The sequence below is a fragment of the Scomber scombrus genome, chromosome 19 (genome assembly GCF_963691925.1).
Source record: "Scomber scombrus chromosome 19, fScoSco1.1, whole genome shotgun sequence".
Taxonomy (NCBI): domain Eukaryota; kingdom Metazoa; phylum Chordata; class Actinopteri; order Scombriformes; family Scombridae; genus Scomber; species Scomber scombrus.
In genome coordinates this window covers 9957113-9981458 of record NC_084988.1, presented here as the reverse complement: position 1 = coordinate 9981458, position 24346 = coordinate 9957113, and the positions used below count along the sequence as shown (strand labels likewise).

Here is a 24346-nt window from a genome sequence, read left to right as displayed (position 1 = left end):
TTGAGGTGTGTCCTAATTGGCAGAGAGCAACAGTGACATTCTGAATCAATGAACTATCAACAAATGATAAAAGCTTAAACTGAAAATATTATTAATATAATTAGTCTATACACATTTAAACAGTGTGTATTGTTTTACTGGCTTTTTTATGGATGTTTTTGGCTTTAAGGCATGCATTATTTTGACTCTACTGTATTGTTGACATAGTTAAAATATTAAACTGCTTTCATGAATGTGGAAATGTGTTGCAATAGATAAAGAGTAATTACAGAATATTAGATACAATAATTTAATAATGAAACCCTCCATCTTTCTGATTTGAAGAAATATTGCTCTACATCATACTGATTATTGCATCCTTTTTGCTTATTTTGGGGTGATCTAAAGTGAAAATGTTCCTTTTGTATCCATATTACCCAAATTGTGACCCAAATTCTCATTATGTTATTGGTGCTCTACTACTCTGTGTTGCATACAACTGAATAACAAACTGTGTTTCTGAAAACATTTTTATCGGACAATATTTAGAGATCGATAACAACTTCAGTCATTGGTATTTCTTTACTAACTAAACATAACTTAAGAAATAAAACATAACTTTATACAGTTTTAAATATGCTGGTACAATTCAGTACAAAAATAAAGGCAGTGAAACGTCTCCATACACAAACACCATCAGTCACTGTCACTCAGAAATGTGAATTCTGGGTGAACCAGTTTGGCACATAATCCACTTATATAACAAAACATGAATTAGAAATACTGTATAATAATTTGTAACTTTTGTACGTCAGGACCACAGTGAAAATTAAAGCTTTGATTGGAGTATCCACTGATGCTGTATAACCACTAGATGGTGCTTTGGATCCACAGGAGATACCCAAAAGATGTCACAGGGTACTTTTAGATGCTTCGGCAACACTTCTGGTTGATTTGAATCTTTGTGCACATTTAGAGCAGGTACACAGCCATGTCAAAAATATTTTCTGATGTCCGAGTTAGTCATGCTACAACGTCCTTTTTTGAGGAGAGTAGGCCACATGGCCTCTTTCTAGCCATGCAAAGATACCAGGTTGTCTGTGATTGGTCCATTAGTCTTCTTAGTCCTTCCAGGTTGCACCTTTTCAGGCAAATCAGTGCTCATGTTGACTGGAAAACATGTACAAAGGAAGGATATCCCACAGTTTCTCTTTGGATGGCTGGTGTCTCCACAAATTGTCCAGAGCAAAATGATCATTCCCATATACGAACACAATCTCTCTTTCTCGTTTCTCATACACACATAGACAAAAACACAAAACACACTAACTCAGTTCTTTTCTCGACTCGGTTTCTGCTCGTAAATGCAGCGTGTGCTATGATTTATCCCCTTGAAGAACCTAAATTGAAAGACAAAATCTGTTAGCTGTCAGCTTTTGCAGAACAGAACATTTTTACTGTGAGTGTTCATGTTTGCAGCACATGTGTATGTGTATGTGTGTGTGTGTGTGTCCGTGATAATATTTGAATGTGCATGTGCATGCTTCATCCCTGCGTTAGTGATGCTTACCTACCTGGTTGCGTGCTTTGTGGGATTTCTGCATCAGCACTCTCCACTGGTCGTACAGCTTCATGGACATGCTGCTGCAGCCGTAGGCGTGTTTCCGCACCCAGCCAAAGAACTGCTTCAGCTCCCGGCGCAGGGTGGAGTTGGAGTCCCCACTGGATTTGGAGTCACAGGAGCCCGACATCAGCCGCTCTGTATGAGGAGAAGAGATGGTGGGAGGGAGAGAGAGAGAGGAGGATGAGTTGATGGTGGCTTTGGCGCTCTGCAATGAAACATCTCAATCGAAAGTAAAAAAGATGAGAAATACAGACAGGAGCAAAATCAGAGGAAAAGAAAGCAACAAAGAAGAAGTGAGAAATTACTCAAATATGTGTAGTGTAACTGTGTGAGTGCGAGAGTTTAACTCCAAATATTAACAGGAAGTTGTGGCTTTGAATGCGTCTTAATGTAATCTTCACTCAAAACTGTTTCATTTGCAAGAAATCCCTCCTAAAGAGTGTTTCATGGTAACTTCTGGGAAACCCTTGAAGAAGTTTTTGTAAACCATGTTTTATTTTTGCAGTTGCAGCTGTCAGCCCAATCAGTTATGATAGCATTTTACTCAGCAATTTCACTGATGACTCTAGGGAAGCAACAACCACCAGTAGCTAAATATTGCATAATCAAAGCTTGACATAGTTTTGTCTGGAAATGATTTGATCCATCATCCATGAATAAAGCTGCCAATATAATACAAAACAGGCTTGAAGATCCAAGAAGGTGAAAGGAGCACCACCATTTTCCTTTTTGTTTTGAGGCCTCCAGCAGTGGGAGAGGACTGTGGGACGTGTGGTACACCGTGAAATAAAACATATTTTAGTGGTACAAATTGCCTCCTAAAATGGACCAAAATGTTCTCAAAAAGTGAGATCAAGAGCAAAAAAAGGCTTTCTGTGTGTGCGTGTGTGTGTGCTCACCACTGTGGGGTGTGGATGCAGCGGTGGGATGGCTCCACTCACTCCAGATCCCAGCTTTGCGAGAGCCGTAGATGCCCACAGGGTTACAGCGGACCTGGATACGATACAACATCATTAGCTCTGAAACACAGACCAACTCTGACTTAAACTGACGTACACTTTTATACACACACACACAAACCTGGACAAAATACACTGTTCCAGGTCTCAGTCCTGCCAATCTACACGAAGTCTGATTCCCAACGTCATCCATCACCTAAAAGAATAAAAAAAAACACAAACAAACACAGAAGAGTTGAGTGCTGGAGCTTTGACCGCAATATTAAATACCAATGGGCATAAACTATAACACAGGGCAGAATCAAGATGTAGAAAACAAAACCGCAAACCATGTACAGACCTAAACATGCACACCACATTGTTTAGTGGCTCCTGATCAGCATGTTTATGAAAATATTTCAATGTTAGCATGCCTTCTGGGTAAAATCTGCTCTCTATTATTTATTACGGAGCCGGATATACTGGAACACACACAGACAGGAGCATGCACAGGTACTCAAACATGCAGACGGCAGAAATAAAGATATAGGAGAAGAAACGCACACTGAAGTTAATAATCTTGTCTAATAGTTCCCACTTTCTGTCTGGCATTGAGTCTGTAAACACTTGTTAAGAAGGACTAAAACAGAAAACAGATCATGGAAATTAGAGGCATCAGAGGGCTAATGATGTGACGCGGGAAAGCCAAATCGGCACAAGTTACCTAGCTCTGAGTGTCTTTACGGACATATTGAAGACATTAACAGCTAAGATGTATCCCGCCATTCCTCAGCATGACCTCATGATTAGGGCCGGTTCAGAGAGAAATGGCGTTTGTTTTCACCACCGAACCCTTAAAGCCACTTGGATTTAAGTCTCCTCTTTCCTCCTTTCGAAGCGGTCTCATCCCTCTGCCGCCTCTCCATTCCCGTTCTTTTCTTCTTCCATGTTGCGAGCAAGGACTTGCTTATATTATATCTGTGTAATTCCCCCTTAATTACCAGAGAATCTTCTCTCTTACCCAGAGGACTCAAATGAAGTCTGGGAAGCAACATCTGCACGGCCAAAGGTTTCACACTATATTTTTCATTCATTACAAGTTTGAAAAGAGGTATACACAGTGGCTCTGGCCTATGTTTTTCTCTGGATCAAAACCCAACTTCTAGATTCATGACTGGTGAAAGTTTTTGAGCAGCTCAAGTATTAACTCATCTGGCAAAGGAGGCCTCAATCAGAGTAGATTATAGGTGATTACGGCATTAGGATGAGAAACAGCTGGGACAGTGTTTGACTGATATATCTGTTCGTGAGTAAGAGACAAAGAGAGAGGATTTACGCCCTTATAACTATGTGTCCTTGTCCTTTACCTTCCAGTCTTGGCTGTCCTCCAGTCTGTAGCGGATCTGGTATTTGGCCTGAAACAGGAAGTCTTTGAGAGCTGGAGGGGCCTCCCAACGAACACTCAGCTGGTCCTCCAACTGCCCAACGCGACTCACACTCACACCTGACGGAGGGTCCGTGGTCACTGGAGGAAGATGAGAGAGGGGTAATTTAATAAGAACATCCTATCTTATTATCTTTGGGTTTTGGACTGTTGGTCAGACAAAACAAGCAATTTGAAATGTCACCTAGGGGACACAAATATTTTCGAATATTTGCTTTGTATTCTGAGATTTTATAAACCAACCAAATGTATTATTTTTTGTCAGATGAATCTATAAAGATCATAATTCTAGTTCGTGAACCTCTCAATTGACACTTTTGCACCAATGATAGCATTTGATTCAATTTTCAAAACTATGCTTGATTATTCAAGAAAATGTGAAATTATAATGATAACTCATGTGTAAGTATAGAAAAGTTAACACAATATGAAAATGTATGGATCTGGTGATGCATTGTAGCAAAAAGACAAGCAAGCAAGAAGATACTGAATGTCAGGACCTGTTGCCATCTTTTTTTTACTTTGAAAGAATACAATCAAACCTCATGACTTTACTTTCCTTCAGTCCTCAAAGCAGTATTACTTAATCATTTGACCCATTTAGGGGCAGTAGAACAAGCTGGAAACACAACATTGGACATGCTATCAGCAAAATGTTCACTAATAGTTATGTAATAACAGACACAGAGCAAAACCAGCCATAACTGCGAGGAACTGCCACAGTAATTCTCTGTGGCTTGGTTGCTTTAAAACAGGGCTTTCAAATTACATCTAAAAATTGGATCCATTGTTAATTTCATTTCAGAAATGTCTCAGAAAAAGAGTGTAGTTTCCACACAGAAATAACAGTGGCTTGTAGCTGTGTCTCTGATGTAATCATCATAGCAAAATCCCAAATGTACAAACAACGATGTCATGAGAGGCACAAACTGTGGTATTTTTAAATTTATTGCATCCATTAACAAGTTTATTTCTATCCTAACAACGCAGTGATTGACTTCTGGCGTACAGATGGCCCAGATTATCGTTTTGAGCCATGACTCCAAAAAATCATTGCTTAGGGGCTTCTTTCTACATGTCCGGCTTATGTTCGCAGGGTCAAGGAATCCATTCAATTCAAATTTAAAGTGGTAGGAGTGATGTCTCTATGTGTAACAGCACATTGACGGATTGTTCAGCATTGGCGGAGATTCGCGGTCTCTCGAGTGCGTTCTAGTTTCTGGAGAGTTGACTTGTGTGAGCTGGGGTCTTTTCATCTGACAACAATTATGTTTTTGACAAACAAACATGTGGTGACAGGCCATTATTTTAAATTTCCTCGCGTTTTCAACTTCAGTTCCTTTACATAATGTCATCCCTTACCAATAAACAAACAAAACAACCTGGGGGGAGAGAAGAAGGTGGGAAAGAGGGAACAAGATGTGAGTTGAAACAAGGGTTTTAGAGAATTTGTTTCTGGTTGTGAGAAACTGAGACTCTCTCTGAACTATGAGTGTGATTTAAAAAGTGTAAACCCATGACCATCCTTTTTAGGAAAAGCGGAGAATAAAACTAACAAATTAAAGGTTTTAAAGCTTTGGTAAAACCTATTAATACAGTAGAAACAGTAATTGGTCAAACCAACACGTATTGGACATGTGAAATGAAATGGGAGATTTTTTTTTTTTTCTAAAAAGCTTTCTTTCCCTTATCACATTAATATTGTGAATTCATTTGTGGTGTTTCTTAATTATGTTATGTTGTTTTAACTAGCAAAAGCAAAGACTTCAAAGTAGGATTAAAACAGCACGGAAGCCTAAAACAACTGTGGCTGCATTAATTTGATTCAATCTGTTATTTCAAGACTATGAGTACATTTATTTCTTTATTTCAGGTTGACAAAGTAATTAATCATCTTATTTTCACAAGTAAACAAAAGCTTGTTTTGTCAAGATAACATGATAATTATCCTGTAATCTTGCAAAAACAAATATTGTTATTTTGAGATAACAAAATATTTTATCACAAAGTTCTTGTTATCCTGAGATAATGAGATAATGTGATAATGAGATCATGAGATCATGAACTTGTGAACTTGAGATAACTAAATAAATACAATTATTATGATAGCTGTTCTTGGCTTCCATATAACAGTTAGAGAGGAACGTGGGAATTTTTAAATTGTATATGTAATATAGATGAGTGTAAATGTGGTATCCCTATACATAAAAAAGTCAAAGAGACATGACAAATTGTGTCATCTCTCAACACAGCCTCATCTCAGGGTAAGACATCAATACGTGTTGCCTCTAGTCTCTCATTTCAGAGGGCTGCCCATGACGGTGAGGTGTTCCCGCCTCGCCTTCATAACTGATTGGACATGACTGTAGGCGTGAGTGACTCATAGTGATTGACGCAGGTGTGGCTGATGTGTTTTATGACCTGCTGCTGTTGTGGAAACTGCATGAATGAAAAGAGCGTCCAGAGCAACCTGAGCGAAACAAACGCACGCACAAATCCAGAAACCTCCTACACTCTGCCTGTCTCTCAGTGTCTATACTGTTACCATGCCCTGCCCTGCCCTCAGGGTGTGTAAACAGGTGTGTGTGTGTGTGTGTGTGTGTGTGTGTGTGTGTGTGTGTGTGTGTGTGTGTGTGTGTGTGTGTGTGTGTGTGTGTGTGTGTGTGTGTGTGTGTGTGTGTGTGTGTGTGTGTGTGTGTGTGTGTGTGTCTGTGTCTGTGAGTGTGTGCATACATTGGGGAACGGAAAGGGATTACAGTTTGATGGACGCTTTTTTCTGTGCCAATGATGCGTTCACCTCTGAAACTCTATATGGTGTTTCTCTCTGTACATTTCCCTGAGACAAGAGCGTGTTGGGAGTGAACAAGGTGAGGGCTTCCAAGCTAATCACGTTGTATTATTTCAGGTCCAAACCTCAAAAGCCCAAACTCCTCAGGCCTTGAGGGTCTGCGGCCGCCTCTGAGACAGGATTAGGTTAGAGGATCAGTGTGGAACATTCCAACATGAGATAAAAGAGGGTTAGTTAGTGTTTTGTGTGTGTGTGTGTGTCCAGTGAGCATGAGTAAAGAGAAAATGAGCTCATCAAAAGAAGGTATTTCCATGCGTCACACACCTACGCCTGTCCAGGTGTGTGCGTGCATGTGTCTATGAGTGAGTGGGATAATGAGAGAAGAGAAGAATTTGGTCTTGTTGCATGCTCCGTTTGCTTAAACCGCACTAAGCTAGGCAGTGGACCACATAACAAAGCTTTAAAAGGGAACGCTGCTCAGTTCCTATCAATGTGAAGCCGGATGAATATTTGTGAACAACCTTATCCAAAAGCCAGAAGCCACAGAGCTCAAGCCAATGTTCTGTCTGTAGGAATAAAAAAGATGAATGTATAAAGTGATGTGATATTCTTCATCAACATTTTAATACCATCCATTTGAGGCTACAGCAGCACTCATAAAGCTGACGGTTAATTCGATAAATGGGGGATAAATGGGGTAGAAATTAACACTTTAACATACTGTTTTTGCTACTTCCCTCCCATAAATATCTTTAAGATTGAAAAGAACAATATTTTTGGTCCACTATACAGTATTCTGTATCAGCTGTTAGATGGATGATATTTAGATGTATTATGAGATTGACTTTATACACATTTCCATGTATGATACGTTTGATTTCTTAAAAAACGTTAAGATCTCCACTAGAATTTTATTTAAAGTTTGATGGGTTTGGTTCTGTAGGCTGCACAGTGAGAAGTTTAAGGGGTTGGGGAAAAACTGTATATTGCTCTTTGTCTAAAACTAAACTTTTATCTCTATCTCAGGCGAGAAATTGGTTTATCAGTCTATTGAAGCAAGCCGAGTTGAGCAGAAACAAAATGGATTGGAAATGGAATTTCAGCTGTTCTAAGTAAACCTTTTAAATGGAGTTTAAAACAATATATGAGGTACATTATGAGGTAATGAGGTACATTATAATGAATTAGTGGACACAACAGATTTTGATTTTGGACGTGGCCCATTGTGTTACTAAATGGCGCCTTGTTCATTCCTATTTTGCTCACTGGCTGCAGAGTCTAGAAATGTTTTTCAGGCTTCCGCAGTCTTCCAAGAGTAGTTGTAGCATATTTATCCTTTGAAACTTGTCAATTTTACATTTCTGTTTTTGTATGAATTAAACAAACACAAGATAATGTGTAAATTAGTGAGCTGGTAGATGCAGGCTAGCTAATTACCCCTGTTTCCACTCTATATGCTAAGCTAAGCTAATGGACTCCCTGCTCTAGTGCCAAAGTAAACATAGAGACATGAGAGTGGTTTAAATATTCGCATCTAACTCCTGGCAAGAAAGCGAATAAGAGCATTCCTGTAAAGTCCACGGTTCGACTCCCAGGTGAGGGAACTTTGTTGTGCGTCATACTCTTCCTTCCCTCTCTGTGTTTCCTGTTTCTGTCTACACTGGCTGTCAAATAATGGCAAAAAGCCCCCAAAACAGTCTTTAAAAAATAATAAATTAAAGAGTCAATTCCCAGCTGCATTTAAAGAACAAAGTGAGTTTAATGAGAACGAACATAACCATTTTAGCTGGCTAATGTCCTGTTCGCCTTTATTGAAGTGCTGGACTCTTTACTCCACAGATACATAAAAAAGTTGATTGTTGAATTTCACATCATTTTGTATAGTAACTGTAATCATTTTCAGATTTTTTTGTTCTTTTTTGTGTAGGATTTTAATGTCTTTCTTTGTAGTTGTTATTGTATAAACTATAAAGTTTGACCTTTTAATTTTAAAATCAGTTCACTGATATGTATCTTCTGGTTTGTTCAGCTTTTTCTTGTCATAGTGTATGACTTTATTGTGTAAATTATTTTAATTATTTTATGTGGACCACAGGAAGACTACCGACCACTTTGTGGAAGCTAACTAGGATTTTGATGAAGAATAAAAGCTGTAGATAACCTGTGATGAGAGTAGCAGGTAGAAATGGCTTCACTTTTTCGGGGTCACAAGTCTAAAACATTGGAAGCCATTGTCCCAGATTAAAGCCTGAGGGTCCACTGACACTGAGATCTAAGCTCTGAAACAAAAGTTAAAGCAAGAGGGTCAAAGGTCACTTTTTCTCATACTCACCCACGTCTAGGATGTCCAGGGTGATGACATCAGAGGTAGCCCGGCCCAGCTGGTTAGAGGCCTCCACCCAGATCTCGTAGGGTGTGAAGAGGTGCAGGTCCCGGGTGATGCTGCAGGAGTAGGGCTGGGTATGAGTATAATCCTCACACTCCTTCTCCTTACCATACCACCTGTGAGGAAAACAAGAAATACTGAAATAACTACAAACATCCTTCAATAACACATAGGACAAATACACATTGTTGTATAACGTGTCACATGTTAAGTTTATCTGGAAGCAGCGGCTTTATTGAGTCATTATTTACACTAATCTGACTGCAATAATAAATCTCCACTCAGTTGGCATGCCTGTGAGCACTGTGTGTCAAGTTTTCCTTCTTTGTGTTTTTAAATTAGTGATTTAATCATTTAAAAAATGTGAATAGAGTTTTTACACCCAATCTCATTTTCAAAAATGTTCATGAAATGTTACTTTGCACATGAAGAGCTTTCACCTTCTGGCAACTGCTGCTGCTTAAAATGCAGTCTGCCAAGTATTTTGTCTTGGTTCCAACTACAGTTCAGCTTGTTTAAGGAGCTTTTTTGAAATGTGTCAGTATCATAAAACTAATGAAACTGCAGATTATATCATGAAACTACACATCACGCCAACATTATCAGGACATTTTAAACAATAAACTCATTAAATATGTCTGAACCTGGGTCACCAGTTAGGGTCTTTACCCCTTTGAAGCTTGGTTTTCACTCCCCTGATTTACATGAGGTTCCTATATTAAATGTCCCTACATGCCATATATGTCTGGTTACTCAGACATGACATGCTACTAAGCATGTGCTTGGACAGTTTGTTTTCTTGTCAAATTTTGTAGTATAAAATAATGTAAATCCCACAAAAAGCGCAAATTTTAATGGATTTATGGTTGTTAATCCTTGGTGATATGAGCATCCATCATCCACGGTGTCCCCCAGGGCTCTGTGCTTGGTCCACTCCTCTTCATTCTATACATGCTTCCACTTGGTCAGATCCTCCGTCTCCATGGTCTCCAGTTCCACTGCTACGCCGATGACACACAGCTTTACCTCCTCTCCAAAACCATCACTGCCTCCACCCTCTCAACCCTCTCCAACTGTCTGACTGCCATTAAGACCTGGATGCAAAATAACTTCCTCAAACTCAACTCCAACAAATCCGAAGTCCTCATCATTGGTCCTGACTCCCTCACCCACTCCACTCAGAACTTCTCCCTCAACATTGACGGCTCCACCATCACCCCCTCCACCAAAATCCGTAACCTTGGAGTTATCCTGGATCCCACTCTCTCCTTCCTCCCCCATGTCAACCATATCACCAAAACCGCCTTTTTCCACCTCCCAAACATCGCCCGCCTCCGCCCCAACCTGTCTACTACCGCTGCTGAGACACTCATTCATGCTTTCATTACATCAAGGCTCGATTACTGCAACAGTCTTCTCTACGGCACCACCACCAAAGTCCTCAATAAACTCCAATACGTCCAGAACTCTGCTGCACACCTCCTCACCCTTACCCGCTCCAGAGAACACATCACACCTGTCCTCCGTGAACTTCACTGGCTTCCAATCAAACACAGAATCAACTTTAAAATCCTCCTCACCACCTACAAGGCCCTCAACAACTTAGCACCCCCCTACCTTGCTGACCTCCTTCATCACCACGCCCCCTCCCGATCCCTCAGGTCCGTCTCTGCCAACCTGCTACAAGTCCCCCGGACTAAGTGCCGGACCTGGGGTGATCGGGCCTTCTCTGTTGCTGCCCCCACCCTATGGAATTCACTCCCCCCTCACATCAAAATCTCCCCAACCCTCTCCTCTTTCAAATCTGCACTAAAAGCACACCTTTTCATACTAGCCTTCAACTCCTAGCTCCCACTGGACTCGTCATGTTTTAACCTTTGTTTTTGTCTCCTTTTGTTTGTTTGTTTTTTAACCTTTTATAACTTATAAACATTTGTTTCATAGCTTTAAATAGGGAAATAGGGAAATTGTAAAGCGTCTTTGAGCACCGCATAAAGCGCTATATAAGTTTGATTTATTATTATTATTATTATTATTATTATTATTATTATTAATATGAGTACGCTGTCTTATATGTTCAGTTTGGATTTGAGTTATGACTTTAAAAAGAAGGGGTGTGATTTTTTTCATGCAAATTGCACCAATTGCATTCAAAAGGTTTATCTTTTAACATCAAGGAAAAGCTGATGTTCAGATTACATAGCGTATTGAATGGCGTCTAACAGTGAATATGCTCTGCAGTGTGGCAGTAGTGTGTGTGTATATACCTGAGTTTGTACTTGAGTGTGTACTTTGTGCTAATGTTGGTCTCCCCCTTTCCTCCTGGAGCCCAGCTGCAAGTCAGGTCTTTGGTGTTCCTGGACCAGCAGGTCAAATTGACCGGCTTCTCTGGAGGCACTGGGACAGTAAGAGGAAGTGTTGGAAAGAGAGGCGGGAAAGAAGAGAGAGAGGGTGAAAGAAATGGGTGGAGAGAAGGGAGAGGAGAACAGATGAAAAAGTAGATAGGGGAGCAAGGGAGATGCAGGGTCAGTGAGGGTACAAAGTTACCTCCAGCCATTACTTCAGCCCCTTCCTCCTGAGTGTAATGTGTAGTAATGTTCCTCAGAAATTGGTGTGTTTTTTGTATTAATCGTTTTGTCTGTGTGTGTGTTTGTGTGTGTGTGTGTATGTGTGCTGTCTGATTTGGTCAGACTTGGGATCCCTGCCAACATTCCTCGTCTGTCAGAACACAGGGTGCTGAACACCAGTGTCGCACAGAGATTAGGATCCTGACTACACCTCCTTGTTTATGTACGTTTGTGTCTGTGAAAATTTAAACATGTGTCTCCAAATTGTAAAGGTTTTGTGACGCCTAAAAAGTACGTTTTCATCTGATCACCTTCAAAAATGTGTTTTTATGTGTATGGGAACTACAAGAAAGGAGTGACAAAGACAGCATAAAACTGTGTTTGTGTGTGTGCACTCATGTATACTCATGTATTTCTATTTTTGTGAGAAACAATTTTAATTTTAGACCTTCAGAATGAGGACATTTTGGCTGCTCGTCACTTCATAATCCTGAGGGAATAAAAGATCATTCCAGTTTATCACAGCTCGGATCTTGCTTTAGTAGATCTTGCTATCATTCCTATCTGTAATACGTGGCAAGAAACATGAGAGATTCAGGTTATATCATTCAGGATTTACACTGGGTCGCAGGTTAGCCAGACATTTGGAGGATTTGGAGGAGAAACAAAGGTAAAATTATTACCTACACCGTATTTTAAGAACATCCATCACAGACATAATGGTTTAACTTTGATCTAACATACTTGCTGTAGTTGTGTGTGTAGACAATTTTTACTGTGCAGTGAGAGAATATTACAAACATTTCTGGTGCACTTACTTTTGGTTTTATCTCCAAATAATGTGGTTTAGATACGGTGGTTAAATAAATGCCTTGTTATTCAAACACCCATGTTTCTTGGCCTGCTAGCCTTTGTTTTTTGCAATGTTCCCAAATTTGAATTACCACAGTAAATATGATAGCCAAAACTATTAAATAAGAACCAAGTTGTAACAAAACTGAATTATCCTTTTAAAGGCATATAAAAAGAATTTGCTTGGAATTGTAATTTGTCTCAACTTGTCTCTTACTGTTAAATGTTTGTTTTATGTAAAGCACATTGAGTTGCCATTGTGTATGAAATGTGCTATATAAATAAAGCTGCCTTGCCTTGCCTACTATGGTTTTTTCAACAAATACAGTTCAATAACTTGTTAAAAATTCTTCAAATTACATCTCATCTCCTTCTCCCTCTTTAAAACAAATACAGACTCTATGAACATACAACTAAGTTTATCTATTAGACATAAGATGTCCTCTACTTCAGTAAAGAGTCAGTTCTCAGTGTATGTGCATTGGTGGCTTAATGTCTCCACATCACACTTGCATAAATGATATTTTGCATCATGAAAACTAGTTGTGATGTCACAAAATCCAGCTTGTATGTACACGTCTTGAACTCGGATTTAAGGTGAGCAAAGAAAAACTTTCCACTTTCAGCAGATTAAAGTGAAAACCTCCAAGGGTCAAATTTACATCGTTCATCACAGTGAAGCTCAAACATACAACTTAAGTTACAAGAAGCAAAACACACTTTTGAGAGGAGGGGGACTTTGATGAGTTGGTTTTAGTGATCAGGCTCAAATTGGGCTCAAGTTAAGGTAAGGACTCTCACTGAAGAAAATAAGGTTACTTAGAGAGTATTATAAGGCATCACAGCAACAAAAGCTTCCAAAAACACACTCTAAAAAATAAGCAACTGTTTAGGGGTAGTTGATGTTTTATGTTAATGGTGGTCATAAGCATAGAAGTACAAACACGTGTGTGTTTGTGGTGTGTGTGTGTTAAATGTCAGACTTGTGCCCTATGAGTGATAGTGCGAGTAATGGACCACACAGGTGGTCAACGCGTCACACAGTGACACACACTCACAGAGGCCTCTCGCTGGCCTGAAGGCAGGAAAACTAAACATAAAATACAGCCACAACTGTGTAGGGACACTTAAAAATCTGCCCCTTTCCCTTTATTCCCATTTCCTCTCCACTCCTCTCACTTCGGTGCTGCACTCCTCCTCTCACTTCTTTCCTGCGCTTTGTTTTCCCTATAACACCCCTTAACTTCTACAATTCCTCACATTGATGCAGAGAGGCAAATGCAGATACCACAAATTCCCCCCAAAGAAAAAAGGTTAAAAACAAGGTTAAAAACATCTTAGATCAAAAACTATAAATTGTACTGAAACTTACTCCCAACATAGAGGCAGGAGCCGGCTAAGATGTGTCCCTTGTGGTTGTGACAAACCAGGTTGTCGCCAGAGGTTTGTCTGGAGGCGTTGAGTCCGGACAGCGTCACACTGAGGTTGCTCGGGCTCAGCACTCGATACAAGGAGCTGGGCAGTTGCTGGCCATTAAGCGTCCAGAACAGAGAGTTGGCGTGGATGCCGAGGTCGGGGTGGACCCAGCAGCTGACAGTCAGGTTGGACCCCATGCGAAGGACAGGGTCCTGGGGGTAGATGATTGCTACATCTGGAAGGAGGCAGGAGGAGATTTATATTAGACAATATCTCAATGGTGACTGGTCTGAAATGTAGGCTGACGGACACGAGAATTAAGAGAAATAATCTGAAGTGAGAGGGTTAAGTGTGTCTTTAAACAACCCACGGTTGAAATGATTGCATCCACAAATTTAGAGATTAAATTACTCATAGATTAAATGATTTGTTGACTGGCAGAAAGCTAAACTGCAACAATTCTGATAATCATACTTGATCATGCTTAATATTCTCTGGTTCCAGCTTCTTAGATGTGAAGATTTGCTGTTTTATTTTATCTTTTTTATTTTATGTAACTTAAAATTAAATATCTTTGGATTTGAACTGTTGGTCAGACAAACAAGACATCTCAAGGCATTGCCTCATCTGCATTTAGTTATTTTTTAGAGTAAAGGTGACTTGCAACTGCCTCTGAAATCTCAGATGGGGGAACAAAAAAAAAACAGTCTCTGATTGATCTGATTTGACAGTGATGGATCACCTATCACAAGAAAGATTTACTCTCTCCAGATACAGACTGTGAAGAATGCACTATTTTGGGCAAAAACATGCAAACACTTTTTTTAAACTAACTGTTGAAAGATGTTGAGTTACATTTTCCTTGTTTTCCATCAATCTTATTTGTTGCATTTGTCAGATGTCAGAAGTTACAAGCTATAGATATTGATTATTTATTATCATTTCTTACAACTGGCAAAGCTCTCTCTACAGGTGAACAAAATACCAAAAGGATGAAGAAAGGACAAAGGAATGAAGTGTAGGAGGAGAGAGGAGGGAAGAGTTTATTTGCTTCAGCTAGGAGGATTTCAAAAAAATGTTGCCCACCTTAGTAGACAGCGCTATGAAAACATTGAACTAAGACGATTTCTATGAAGCAGGTAGTGAGTGAGATCATCAACACTTTGTCAGACCACTAAAAATCCGCGCCTGGGGCCACATCCAGTCAGCTGCCAGCCACCTCCACTGACAGACATTGTGTGGTCCTTCATAGAGGAACCGCCTTTGAAGAAGTTAATTCAGCTGTAACCCTTCATCAGTGTTAATATCACAACCCCAATTTCACACATTCATGCACACACACGAACACAAACAAACACAAGCGCAGAGGCGAGTTGTCTTTGTCACCAGATAGGGGGCGAAGTGCAGGGGGCCGTGATTAGCCAATAAGATGCTGATCCAGCTGAATAACAATCATTGTTTATGTATTCCAGGCGCTGAGGATGGGACATTGCCCTGAAACGGGGCGCTTAGCCCTCCAATGTACCACCCTTCAAATTCTACAGCAATAGACACAATTACTGTTGTTTATTGCCCCTGCCCGACACGCTCACTGAAGGAAATGACTTGTAAAATATTATTTGTTTGGAAAGGTTGAGGCTGCTTGAAGCACAGCTCTCGTCAGGGTTGGGTATCAATTTAACCCTGCCATAGTGGAGGATGGAGCAGGTTATTGGGCAAGTTGAACTTGGAGCAATGGAAAGGTTTCATTTCAAATAATTCATTTTTGACTCATTCTGGCTTGTGGTTTATGTTTAATTTAAGCTTTGTGCTGGACAGAAAACACTCCCTTTTTCATGCTGTCAGTCTTCAAAGGGACACAACATCCCCTCCTGTTTCTAAAAAACTGTTTACTCTTCACTCATCCATGCAACAATTCAAATAAATCCTCTGTCTGCTCTACAATAGACATACACGTGGAACACTTTGAGGGGCCGTTGTGGACGAGCCAAGTGGAAGAAGTCACGCAACATTTAGTGACAATGAACCGTGCAACGCCATCTGAAAGGAAATAACTGAGGAGACAGTGCATGCATTTTTTTGTTTTAATAACGATTTACATTTTATAGGTATTTAATGGATGCTCTCATACTGAAAGAGGAGAGATTATCTTGTCTGATATCAAGTCACATTAGGGCAAGCACAGGCAGGACAAATATGAAAAGTTAATTTCAGGTTAAAAACCCGTTTTTTTCAGGTCTGTGTGTTTTGGAGTCATATTGGGTATTGAATGACAATTTCCAACATAAAATTCCCTTTATATGCCAACAGGACACATAAACTAAAAACTTTGTGGGAATATGAGCTGCAATAAAAAACTATTAACATGTTTATGAGCAGTGAGAAAATTCCACATTCAAACAGTTTTATCCCAGTGGCATCTGTAAACCGCAGCACTGAGTGAAGGGGAAGCACCATCCATTATTACAGGGAATAAAACAGTAATGACCAATAAGCAGTTATCATAAACAGCAGGGCGGTTTATGATCAAGGGCCATTGTCTTCTTTAAGCCCCTAAAACTATACTTTCTTTTATTAGCGCCTTTCAAATAGGATGAATAACAGGAGATCCTCAGTGAGGAGCTGCTCTTTGCCAATGAGCTCACCATAAAAACTAATCCAGCCACTTAGCGGGTGGAAGCGGACATAACTTTGATTTATTTACGTTACTGTGCATTAAGCTGCCGGTTAACATTCTTCAAAACCCGAGCAAATGATGTCACTGTTTTGTTGCGGTCCGTAAAGCCCCCACGCTCTCCATGTGTTAAACGAATTATGGCCTGACTTGTTGAAATTCAGCCTTCTGGGACCTGCAGCTCTCTCTGCAGGGATACAACAGATACACTTCACCGGGAGCTCATCAATAACCAGAGCTGTCAGGTGGACCCGTTTTAATGTGTCCAGACATCTGATTGGATCCAGTATGTGTCCCAAGCAAGGGGGCCTTATATAAGACAACTTTGGAAAGAATCTGTGGAATCGGTGTTATTGAGTGTTATCTAATGAAAGATTGCCTGTATTTACAAGTGTCTAATGTCTTTTTTTATCCTCATATGGAAACATGTATTAGTGCTCCTTTTTTTAGTGAGGTTTTATAGACATTTTAGTGTTTTTAAACCCTTTAACACCAGTATAATAGTCCTAATATTCCTATTGATGTCTGTAGTAAGCAGTAAGTTTGCATTGACTACCCTTCTAAATTGTGTTGTACTGTTGTGATGATCCATTTCTGCAGCTGTTTTATCTGTAAAATCTTCCATACCAGCGCAGGTCACTGTCACACAGAGCTCTTTACTGTAAGATCTCTGGGTGACACATGGATTAAACCGATCTCTGTGTACCAAATAAAGCACTCGACCCCATATCAAAACTCCCTTTCCAAGCAAGACCACGTCTTTGCGCATCGATGGACATCTGTGTGTAACTTACGTGTGGACAAGGACAGCACGCCGGGAGTGTGCAGCATGAGGAAAATCAAGCAGATATCCAAGACGGCTTTCATTTTCCCCCAGTTCGTTTGATCTCTGCCTTGAACCCTCGTCCTCGTGTTGTTGTGATGTCGCTTCTGTCGATCCTGGATGGAAATTACGCACAGTGGAAAGAGGAAAAACAATACGGGTTCAAGCTGAATGCTCCGGATTTTATTAACAAGACAACCCTGCGGAGTAAAGGAGCGCACTAGAAAAAGTGCGACCCAGTGGAAAAAGTCACCCTCTGAGAACCCATAAGACTACTCGTCCTCAGTAAAGGCTAAAACAAAGAGTTTATCTCGTCCTGCACGCAATCTTTTCCCTTCTTAATGTTTTCTGCAGCTAAATCATACACAAGTTCATACTTTCTAAGCCCCTCCTCTCTCTTCCCACACAGTCGCCAGTCATTTCCCCCTCTTTCCGTCCTTTCACTGCTCTTTTTTTTCATTCTCTCCCCCCTTCAGTGATGGGTAGGAGAGTCAGAGCCATTCACTTTCACTGAATCACTCTGTCTCTGTTACTTTCCATGCCTCAGGTCTCTGCTTTACAATATGTCACCATAGGAGGCTGTTGAGTCACTGAGTCTTACAAGAAAGGTCGCCAAATCCAAAAATGTCCTTTTCTTTGTATCTTTTTGTATTTCTTTGTCTACAAGGAGTGTGAGAAATACACTTTTTTCACTTAAAGAAAACCTCATTCTACCCACTTGAATCGTCATATTTTCCTCTTTTAATCGTGTCTGTTGTGGCTAAGGAATGATAGGTAATGAAACAAATATATTACACTGTGTGTTAATATTCTATAACACTTAAATGTCTTCAAATAATCTGATGACCCACCATTGAGGATTTGATTAATAATTGCGTTTTTAATCAATCAATCAAATACATCTTTGCCTTTCAAGAACTAGTCACAAGGTCAGAAAAGAGTTGTGTATGCTTTCTGACCCTTGCGATTTTTACAACTGATTAGCTTTGATTTGGTATTCAGTTAACTAGAATTGGCCTTAGAGAAAGTAAACCTTTTTTATTCTAATATTTCACATAAAACATGTGGTCAGTTGTGAGTGGGTTAAAGACGTACTGTAGCAATTAAGTGCTGTACTTCCATATAGTTTGGGGACTTGCAAGAGACAGATTACGAAGTGGTTAAAATTGATGCAGTGTATCCTGACTTTAGTCCTTTAAAACACAGCAATAACGCAACTTTCATTAGACTTTCCCTGACTGGTATAAACACACATCTTTCAAACCAGTTTACAATGCAGGGTTTATGTTGTACATTTGTAATCTCTAAACCCAAACTGAAGTGAGTAGTGATGTAATTCGCATTATTTGCATTATCCCACAAGACATTATACAACAGTTTTCACAGGCTGAGTAGTACTAATCATGGCTGGTAAACTGATCTTCATGTGTAAAATTAGTGGAGTGCCCCTTTAAAGAAAGAAGAAAAACTGTTTTTGCGGCCTTCTTGCCTTAACATAAACAATGATGTCACAGGGCTGTTTGGTTGGCTTTCAGTCCCACTGTAGTGATCATGCACAACAGGTCGGTCACCACTGCAATACAGACACAGACACTGAGGATGAATCAAGACACAAAATCCCACATGCTGTCTTGCTTACTGCTACTTTATCCAATATTATTAAAAACAGCCTTTAAATCCTTCTTTTACATGTCATAGTAGGAAAAGAGCAGGTGTTACTAACATTAATAATGACTCTGTTCAATTCAAGTGTCCCAGTAAGTCATGACAGTGAGTCAGCATGCACAATACCAGGACTGAAATTTAAGCAACTAAATGAAATTCAGCAATCACTCATTTTGTTATTTTCACCTGTGCTTTTTTTATTGTGACATGCCCAATGTCTTCTGGGGGAAAGGCCTATCAGATGATGAAACACCTTGAAGAAACTTGCAAATATTTGTAGTAATTTGGCCAAAAAGATATTTTTTCTTTACACTGTTAAAAATCCTTTAAATTGGAAAAAGGTAAGTGAGAAAAAAAAATCATCATAAAGGTGAATTGTATTATTTCATCATATAACAACATCCATAACAACACACTCAGCAAATGTCAAAGACAACATACAGGAGATGGACGCATCAAGACCAACATTTATCATTAAATTAATGTAAATACAGTAATTTTTTTATCATTCATAGAATAAGCTGTGACGTTTTCAGTTTTCAAGATTCAAAAATACAACATAAATGTCACACTTTGTAAGAGAACTTCAACAAACGGTGTACCCAAATCAAAGTTGTTACACATGTTTGTCTTTAATCGATTTGTAATTGCTGTTCAGATAAATTGAAAGTATTATAGGAAAAACCTTCCATGTTTAAAGCAACAGAAACCAAGGAGCAAAAGCTGTTTTGCGTCAAACCACCTGATACAGGTTTTTTTTTTTTTTTTTTTTAATCAAAGGATTTCTTGTTTGAGGAGTGATATAATTTCATAGGGAACATCCAACCCTTTTCTAAGAATACTTTACTCCATCAGCATTGAGCATTAAATAAAACACCTTTAAATAGACTTCTACAGAACAAGAAGGAAAGAAGGACATTTTTTCCACAGAGGAACATTGCCCTTCGGCACAGTTTTTGCATCTTCTGAGTGGATTTCAGGATTTCAGTGGGAGTCTTCTGATGCAAGAATCCACTGAGTCTGTCGCCAGCGGCAGTGTTGGACTCTGGAGACAAGCAGGGCGCAGGAATACGCAGCAGAGAGCGGAAATGCACCCACAATAGATCATATTGGGATTAAGAAATCCACATTTGGGCCCCAGGGTCTGTCCGGAGAACAGAAACTCTGTTCATGTTCATCACCTAAATGGGCGCTGTGACTACTGTTTGACTAATGGTGGCCAAAGACGCACACAAGTTAGTCTTGGTCGACCTCCTCTGGTTGGACCAGCAGTGACTCAGCAGGAGTCCAGGCAGAGCGTGAGCCTAACAGCCATGATGACCTTTGGGTCCCCACAATGTCCCCCTTTCTCTTCGCTCAGAGGGGACTCTTGTTCAAGGGGCATTTCCCACTCGTGCTCTGCGGTAACTGTCCAGGAACTGTGAAAAGAATTTTGTGACACGGCTTGGCTGTTGTGTCACTTTCCGGTCATTTCTCCCTGACGCCCATTCACAGTGCCATAGTTAGAATAGTTGATTTATGACAGACGGTCGTCAGCGTATCCGCTCCGTCAATGAAAATGTTGTGTCACTGTCTCAGATGGTGTGTTTTACGCTTTCTATTCTTCTTCTATTGTCTTCCTTGTTTATACCCGCACACACACACATCTCCTGAATTTACATATTATACACAAGCTATCATTCAAGTTTGCACACAAAAAGCCACATTTGCATTTTCTTGCACAGATGCGTGCCATAGTTCCATCTAAATACCACATCTTCCAACCAGACAGTCAATAATCCGAAACACTGCAGAGAGCAGAAGGCAAAGTGCTGAGAGGCAGCGAAACACAGTAAAGATGGTGACAAAGAGTGAGACAGTTAGAGTCAGAAAGATCAAGAGAGCAGTTAAAGCAGTGCTGAAGTTAGATGAGGAAACCAGCCCTGTAATAATGCCAGTCATGTGAGGACAATAGGCTTACATCTCTTTGGCTGGAACCACAACATGAGAACACAGGCTCAGTGTAAACCAATAGCACATGTTGGACAGGCTGGTTCTTTGTGGAAAGCTGATGAGACTCCATCTCAAAAGCACCTTTTTAGCAGTGTGGCGCTACATATGTATGGTGTTGTTGATCTGTCAGTCCACCATTTTCATGTAGACTTAAATATCTCAACAGCTACTGGCACAGGCATTCAAGTTGCCCAAAGGATAAATTCCTAATTACTTGCACCTGACTCTCCATCTTAAACCACCGGCAGGTAAGTTTTCACTAATCCAGTGAAATATCTCAACATCTATTGGATCAATTGGCAACATGACAACTTTTAAATGAATTGCCATGAAATTTGACATCCGTATTTCCCTCGGGATGAATGGTAATAACTTTGGCAATCCCCTAACTTTTCATCTAACGCCATCATCATGTCAACATTTATAATAGTAATAACTTTATATGTATAGCACTTTTCAAAACCATTTTTACAAAGTGCTTCACTGAAAGCTTATATAAAGTGTAGAATAAAATAGAAATGAAGCAAAACCAACAAACAAACAAAACTACTCAAAATCCAAGCACAATAAATAAATAAAGATAACAAAAGACTATAGATTAAGAACAGTCTGTACAAGCGTGTTTTAAGAAGGGACTTGAAGGTTTAAACTGAGAAGTTCTTCTGGTAAGGCGTTCCAGAGTCAGGAGGCCTTGACAGCAAATGCTCTTTTACCTTTAGTTATCAACCTTGATCCAGGAACAGCCAAGCGATCCTTACCAGAGGACCTCAGACCACAATTCAGTTCATAAAGGGGTGCAGAGTTCAGAAACATTTTTTTAGTGCTAATTGTTAGCGTGCTAACACACTAAAGTAAGATGTTGAATATGGTAAAAGTCAGCCATCACATCACATTTCTAGTTGAGCAACATTTGGATTACCCAGATGTTATTCAGAAAAGTGGAGATTGTTGAGGTAAGATTCAACACCACAATTTAAGAAAACATGCAGTTAAAACTATAGAAATTCTCAATACTGTTTAATAAACACACTCTTGGTTGTACAGATGAAGTTATACATATAATATAATATAATATAGGGCCTTGGGAGCAGCTGCTGTAATGTATTAAGGTTTGCATTCACAGAGAGGAAAGCCCTTTCATAATTATAAATTATAATAATGATTTACTCCAAATCATGCCCACTCGTGATGAATACTTCATCTTTCAATTCTCTCTCTTTCATGTTTATATTCTTACACATTTTTCAAAATGTGTGCATATCTCTGAATCACATTCAGTTTGTATAACATCTTAAATTGTATTTCTCTATCAGTCTTACAGCTAAGAATAGTGAATGTTTTTCATGTAATATATGTTGTCCTGAATCAGTCTACTGTTATCTTTCAGTGTAATCTGTAGAATATTTTAAATTTGCTAGATATAATTTCTCATAATGCCACCACGACCCGGCCCTGGATAAGCGGCAGAAAATGGATGGATGGATGAATGGATAAACATAAACACAAACCTCTATAAATTAAGCAAACATATTTGGACCTTTTTTTAATTATTTCCTCTGTTGTTTCCTTTTTAGAGACCAAAAACTTAAAAAACTGAATGAAAATACATTTAAACATTAAAAACTATTAGCACTTAAAAATGTCATTCTTAAAAAACAAAGTTTTGTGAAACTTTTGTCTGATTTTATTTAAATACCTTACCAGTCATTTGGAGCTTCAGAAAGTAATTGCAATAAGTTACATGTGTCTCTACCGCTGTCTCTCATGTTACAGTAATGGGACATTTTCTGCACATTTAACGACCATACAATATGGTCTCCTTAAGTCTATATTGAAGGATTTACTGGATTTGTTCTGCTAAGTGGATAAACAGCTCATGATCAAGAGACTAAAAAACTCAGAGTAGCAAACCAGGGAATAATCAGAGGGCTGGATGCAGACAAGATGAGCACATTTTTCAAAAAAATACAGTGAGTTGACAGACAGAGACAGGACAAGAAAAGTCTTAGATTGGGTTGGAGACAACAAGAGAACCAGCAGCCACTGAGACAGAGATATTTGGAGAATGAGCGGGGGCAGAAAGAGGGGGAATAGAGAGGGAGAGAGAGACATAGAGAGGGAGTAATCAAGGAGAATCAGGACGTTTCCTCTGTAATACCCACAGGCCTCGGCTGAGCCCCAGCTCTGCAATCCTTGCTGATTGGAGGGAAGGGTTTGTTTGAAGAGGAGGTCAAGACCATCAGTACCTTGTTAAGGAAAAGTTGTGTCCAGAGGAATGAAGAAGGCTGACTCCTTCCTGAGGAATTCATTGGGGGATAGTGTGTGGTGTGTGTGAGGAAGACAGAAAGAAAGCACTGATGTTTAAGAGAGCGCGACAGTGTTTGTGTGTGTATGCGTGTGTGAGTTGTAAAGTGAATGGGATTGCCTTTATATGTGAGTGTGTGTGCGTGTGCGCGTGTGTGTGTGTGTGTGTGTGTGTGTGTGTGTGTGTGCGTGCGTGCGTGCGTGTGTGTGTGTGTGTGTGTGTGTGTGTGTGTGTGTGTGTGTGTGTGCACACGCTGGTGTTTGTGTGTTGATAGAGTCACTAAAAAGGAAAGGCAGAGAGGAGGAGGAGGAATCAGATTGTGATTTAAGGAGGACCCATCAACCCCCTCCTCACATAGTTTCTGAAGCCAGGATAGCAGCACTGGCATTCGCTGCAATAATGCATGACAGATGTACATCAACAGTGCTCTCTCTCTCTATCTCCCTGTCTCTGTTTCTCCCTATCTCTCTCTTTCTCTCTCTCAGTCTCTCTCTCCCATTCCCTCTTTTTCTGCCTCCTCCCATCTGGACCCAATGTGTTGTTGGTGATGGGCATCACGCATCAAGGCAAAAACCACTATAAATGAGAACGGATTATGGTCTTGTCTGAGGAGTCCTCTAGTTCTGGTGGTTGAACAGTTGATTCTACCAGCAGGGAAATGTTTATTAGAGCTGGCACAGTGTTGATGTGGGCTCCAGTACTGTTTTCATCTTCTTCTTTTTTTTACCCCTCTTTGAATCACGCACAATGACGGGCAAGACCACATGTTTGATAGCGGCACAAATGAAGGTGATAATTCGTATGACATTGCTTCACAAAGTGCTGAAACATTTATTTATTTATTTTACTGTGTTCTTATGTATATTATGGTTTCTCTTCTTAAATTATGTAGT

At 39.8% G+C, this 24346-nt stretch overlaps 1 protein-coding gene across 1 annotated transcript; it reads right to left on the bottom strand.

Moving 5' to 3' along the window:
* Window positions 1–775: 775 nt before the first annotated feature.
* crlf1a (cytokine receptor-like factor 1a) lies at window positions 776–17706 on the bottom strand. Its single transcript, XM_062440585.1, has 9 exons — window positions 17463–17706; window positions 13951–14229; window positions 11427–11556; window positions 9106–9275; window positions 3909–4066; window positions 2684–2758; window positions 2503–2596; window positions 1554–1738; window positions 776–1379 (listed from the first exon to the last, which is right to left on the bottom strand). The coding sequence occupies exons 1-9, from the start codon at window positions 17533–17535 to the stop codon at window positions 1356–1358; spliced, it is 1188 nt and encodes a 395-aa protein (XP_062296569.1). The 5' UTR covers window positions 17536–17706; the 3' UTR covers window positions 776–1355.
* Window positions 17707–24346: the final 6640 nt, after the last annotated feature.

What these genes read in the sequence shown, in the direction of transcription:
- crlf1a (XM_062440585.1), bottom strand. Translation starts at nt 17,535, where the DNA reads ATGAAAGCCGTCTTGGATATCTGCTTGATTTTCCTCATGCTGCACACT. An exon ending in CTCCTGCCTCTATGTTGGGA is followed by an intron (nt 11,557 to 13,950) that starts GTAAGTTTCAGT and finishes TTACTGTCCCAG; the next exon opens with TGCCTCCAGAGAAGCCGGTC. An exon ending in CCCACAAAGCACGCAACCAG is followed by an intron (nt 1,380 to 1,553) that starts GTAGGTAAGCAT and finishes CTTTCAATTTAG; the next exon opens with GTTCTTCAAGGGGATAAATC.